This window comes from Notothenia coriiceps, unplaced genomic scaffold (genome assembly GCF_000735185.1).
Source record: "Notothenia coriiceps isolate Sejong01 unplaced genomic scaffold, NC01 NC01_scaffold00015017, whole genome shotgun sequence".
Classification (NCBI taxonomy): Eukaryota; Metazoa; Chordata; class Actinopteri; order Perciformes; family Nototheniidae; genus Notothenia; species Notothenia coriiceps.
Genome location: NW_011347718.1, coordinates 1 through 5,573, shown reverse-complemented (window position 1 = coordinate 5,573; position 5,573 = coordinate 1). Strand labels below are relative to the sequence as shown.

Below are 5,573 nucleotides of genomic sequence, written 5' to 3'. Positions count from 1 at the left end.
ATGACGTCTCCTAAGTACCGTAGTAGGGTTGACAACGAACTACAGTCACATTTTGATCAAAAAAAGCCAATACGCGCCGTCCTCCGAGCTGGACACATTACATTGGTCTCTATCTGCAGGCGGAGAAGAAACGAGTGCTCAGGGACCGTCTGCAAAGTGCAACTCCGAAAAAAGAGAATACAATAATATTCAATCACTATTATACAGCTTATTACTACCAAACTCACTACACACATCAATAGTCTCCTGGTGGTCATACTACAGCAGAGAGTTTTGAAGAATATGCTTTTGAATATTTATATATTTATATTTATCATGTAAAATCTTCAATAAATATGGCATCATCTTAAATAACTTTACTATTATACAGTATATTTCTACCAAACTCACTATTTACATTGTTGTTGTTAGCATCTGGTTAGCTTAACGGATATTAAAAGCTGTTTCTAGAACAATGAGAGGGAGAGCTCTGTCCTGTCAGACTGAGAGAGATAACTACAGCTCAGTGAGATAAGGGACTCTGTTTAGATAGTTCACTTTAGACTCTAGTTATCTCAGTGGGTCTCAAACGGTTTGGTCACCATTTATGAGAATAAATGAAAAACAGTTATGAAATACTATGACAGTAAAACCAGAATGCAGTTTAAAAGGTGAGTGATTTGTAAAATACCCATAAAGAAAAAGAAAATCTGTGTACAGTTCTGTTTCATATGGGTGTTGAGAGATGTATCCATAAATTCCTTTTGCTTTCCCGTGGGAGCATGCCCCCGGACCCCCCTAGAGGAGGTGAGGACCACCCCCCCCACTTTTAAAATAGCACTTTACCTCTGCTTACACCTATATGCCATTTTATATGCTGTGAGCTGATTTTGGAGCCTTCATTGTAAGAGTCGCGGTTACACTGTGTATGTGCGTATTCCACTGTAGCGCCCCCTACATTAATGGGAAACCCTAGTTTGTACATGTTCAATACATTTGTAACACTGTACACATGAACGTTTCTTTTTTCGGTTCACCAAAAAAAAAATCTCACTCCAAGCTGAACTCAAATCAAATGTTGGCAGCCCTGGTTAACCCATTTAGTGCTTTATAAACTAATGGTAGTATTTTCAAGTCAATTATTTGACAGAAAGGAAGCCAGTGTGAACATCAGAAAATGGAGTGATGTTACCCTCTCTTGTATTTAGAAACTAGTTAACTACTAATAGTCGAGGTAACAGGTGATAAATGCAAGTTTTTTCCAAATCCTGCTGAGACGTAAACCTTTGAATCCGTGTTAAATATACCTGAATCTCAGAGCAGATCTAAAGTGAAATGTGCATCTTTCCTGCAGATCGTCTTTGAGCCTCACAACATCGACAATGCCTCCCCGGCCACAGTGTCCAGAAACGGGATGGTGTTCATGAGCTCCTCGGTGCTGGGCTGGAGCCCCGTCATGCGAGCCTGGCTGCAGACCCTCCCCCAGCAGCAGGCGGACCCCCTGAGGCTCTGCTTCACCTCCTGCTACCAGGTGAGGACCTGGAGGAGGTCTGCAGTTTGAGCTTAGGGAGGGGTTTTGCTTCTGTGCAAATAAACCTGCAGGGACTTAAAACTTACTGCAGAACAATAGTTCATTACTTTTGTTGTTGTTATTTACATGTGTATTTTGAAATACTTATAATCAGTATTGTGTTCTTCTAAAGTCCAAGTTCAAGTATTATATATAACTACTTGTACTTGACTTCCAGTAGTATTTCAATGTTATACTTAATTTACACCAAATTAAAGGGAATTTGTTTTACTTTTTACTCCAATACATTAATTTCACACTGATAGTTTCTTTGTTCATATAAAAGCGCATTGTATGTTTATGTGATTTGATGCAGTACTATATTACTATTCCACACACAATCTACACAGTACTGAAGGGTAACAAAATGTGCTTTAACAAACTAAAACATTAAAACGGCATTATATTGAATTGTTAAGGATAGAAAAATAATCAGTATATTATTTTATCACACTGTTCATTTTCAATTCAAGACTTTTACTTTTAGAAATGTCTTCTACCACTGATTATATTATTTATTGCATTGAAGAATAGTAAGATACTAGAATGAAATAAACTGTATAATTTACATTACTTTTTCTGCTCTTTCTACAGGACTTGTTGGACTTTGTCTCCACGGCTGTGTCTCCCAAGATGCAGGTGTTGGAGAGCATGTACATCAGGCAGACGATCGACCTGCTGCAGGTACAACACAGGAAGGAATCACAAATCGTTATTAAGCGCAGAGATGTGGAGTTGAAGGACAGAAAGTAACTATCTGAGAACATAACTCGGGTCGGAGTGATTTTTTGTGAAATATTTTTTATATTTTTGCTTTCAGGGTTTGCTCCCTGCAGTCGATGAGAAACAGGGTTGCCATGGTGACCTTGGTCGACTGTTTGTGTTTGCAGTCATGTGGTCTCTGGGAGCGGTGCTGGAGCTGGAGGACAGAGCCAAAATGGAGGCCTTCCTAAAGGTGTGTGCACGTGTGTTGATGCACCTTGACGTGTTGTAGGTGGATATTGTTAATGTTTGTCATGTTTAAGTTGAGATACCTCCAAAGATTTCCATGAAGATTGCTTGGTTGCACTTATTTACAGTAATTGAGTAAATGAACTTAGTTCTGTCATACCACCTCTTGGTATGCATTATTTTTAATAGTGTGCTTTTGCTTCTTTAATTTAAGTATTAATCTAAATACTTTTGTTAGTGCAATTTATGGCTCACCAACCTTAAATGTTAACACAGAGAGAGATCAATAAAACACAGACATGGTTGAGATGAATTATTATTCAGTTGCGCAACAACAATAATAATATTGGAGTACAACATCACCTGCCACAGCAGCCAATCATTGAAATGCCCCCCACCAGTTGCAACAATCACACAGCATACAGTATATAGCCTCTGTAATGAACACACACAAATTTGATCATGCAGCCAAGCCAACCACACAAACGTCACATGTTGTTCTCTCTGAAAGCTATACTTGTATATGTTGAAAAGTCATTATCTCATGACGTCTTTAGGAGTAATCAACCAACAAAGACTTAAATGTATTATCTCTGAGTAGCCTCTCGCAGTTGCTACGACCTCGGCATCAGCTCATTTGAAAATGAATACATCTATTGATAATTCAGAGACCATGGATAATTAGCAAAGAGACTCATGGGCCTCTCTAACTCTATGTGACTCAACTCAATAACACACATGATATAGCTTACCATGTGACTTTAATGAATATGCCAGAAATACGCTGTAATAAGGATTCTGCCATAACACTTTCTTTGTAGGTGTTAGGTTAAAAATATTTGTTGCATAATGTGGCTTTTCCTTTGGATGTCCCTCACTTCCTGTTTGTGTTCACAGCACCACAGCTCGTCTCTGGACCTGCCGCTCACTCAGGACGAGCAGACCATCTTTGAGTTCACCGTCAGCGAGCGGGGAGAGTGGGAGCACTGGTCCAACAAGGTCTGTGGACACTGACGCTGGTATTCATTACACACGTCTCCTTCAGACTGACACTGAGCACATGGAAGCAGGACTGAGACACTCTAACTTCAAAGTTCCCCTATAGACTAAAGAATAATTTATATGTCCCTGGTGGAAGCTTGATTTTTTAACAGTTGCTCCATATTAAAATAATACAAAATTATATTCAGAATGTGAATTTAAATACAATTTGTACATATTGTTTTATATTGCTTATATTTCTCTATTTATATATCCTCTTTTTTTATTTGATTAAATACGATTTTATTTTATTTTTTATCCCCGTGAACAAATAAAGTATTCTGAGTATAATTATGATCAGGACTGACCTGTTGGTTGAAAGTTTTAACGCTTAAGTATTTTGGCAGCTTTTTCAAGAAAATTCCATAAATGCGAACAATAAGTAATTTTATAATTTATCTGATAATAAATGTTTTTCTAAATCAAAATGATGCACCTTCTGTATTTATTATTGACCTGATGCAGGTCCCAGAGTATGTCTACCCCAAAGATCACGTCCCAGACTACTCGTCCATCCTGGTCCCAAATGTGGACAACGTGAGGACGGACTTCCTGCTGCAGACCATCGTGAAGCAGAGGAAGGCTGTGCTGCTGATCGGAGAGCAGGGCACCGCCAAGACCGTCATGATTAAAGTGAGACACCGAGGATGTGACGCATTGTTGAGGAGGAAGAAGTGCTCAGATCTTTTACTTAAGTAAAAGTAGAAATGTTCTAGTCTTAAATTATTCCATAAAAGTCATGAGTTAAAATGTTACTCAAGTTGAAGTAGAAAATGCTGATGCTACTTGTCCCTCTCTGTGGCGCCCCCTGCAGGGCTACACCAGTAAACTGGACCCGGAGCAGCACCTCAGTAAGACCCTGAACTTTTCTTCAGCCACGCTGCCCGCCATGTTCCAGAGGACCATCGAGAGCTACATCGACAAACGCATGGGCGCCATCTACGGGCCGCTGGGGGGACGCAGGATGACCGTCTCCATCGACGACATCAACATGCCCGTCATTAACGAATGGGGAGACCAGGTCGGCTCCTGGCTCTCTTTTATTTCATTATTATCCTTTTTAGTTAATTTAACAGTGTAGATAAATAACCATTCATGTAAATGTGACTTTTTTTTATCTGTAGTTCCTGAACATACATTTCAGTGTTGCACTTCAAACAAGTTATAATGTCAAACATTTTTTTAAAGAGTTTTACAGAAAATGACGTGAGATTCAATATAATTGTATTTGTTTTAACTATTTTCCTATTATTTATACTACTATTGATATTTGCGTGCTAGATGAAAAGTTACATAATTAATGTAATTTCCTTCAAAATAGAGAACCGCAGTGACGCGTCGTAAAACCCGGAAGTAAGTTAGCATTTTTGGCACTTCCGGTTCCTTCCTCAAAAAGCAATGCATTTTTTCCATAGGGTTTTGGAAAATAGCTCGAAATAAGGTCTGTGGTTGACACAAATTTAAGAGGTAATTGACGTTTTGTTCTACGACATTAAATACATCAGCAGTGACCCCACTGGGGATTTTTGAAGAGTTTACGTGTCTGAAAAACGATGGTTGTTACCGAATGGCTGAATAGGACTACAGAAATTGTCGAGGCCGTTGTACGTCATTACGCCGAACACGTAAACACTCCCGCTAAGTTTGTTTTCCCCTGTGTTCTGCTTGAAAGCAAGTACATGCATATCTTTAGTATCTGTATATCTATATCTGACCATTAGAATCTGTATTTTTGAAATTGTCGTTTTTAACACCGTAGTTTTACAAATTATAGAATAATTAATTACCAGTGTTTTCCAATTTTACTCGGCAGTTCGTTTCGTTGGCTTACGTTAGCTAAAGCTAGCGCTACTAGTTAGCTACGCAATGGTTTGTTGCTTTGCTCCGGGTTGCAGCCACAGGTCTTCGCATGAAACGTGCTCGTTCTATCGTTTCCCGGCCAATGTTTTCCAAAGGAGAGTCTGGATTCGTGCTATGAGGTAAGCTGATGTTACATTTTTGTCCATGTCACGGTGAAATGTAAATAATGAGT

At 39.0% G+C, this 5,573-nt stretch overlaps 1 protein-coding gene across 1 annotated transcript; it reads left to right on the top strand.

Annotated features, from left to right (window-relative positions):
* Positions 1-1,297: 1,297 nt before the first annotated feature.
* LOC104948759 (dynein heavy chain 8, axonemal-like) lies at positions 1,298-4,637 on the top strand (the record flags this gene model as incomplete). Its single annotated transcript, XM_010774987.1, has 6 exons — positions 1,298-1,510; positions 2,144-2,233; positions 2,370-2,504; positions 3,398-3,499; positions 4,007-4,174; positions 4,356-4,637. Coding segments are annotated over 6 exons (975 nt in total), but the record flags the coding sequence as incomplete, so codon positions are not given.
* Positions 4,638-5,573: the final 936 nt, after the last annotated feature.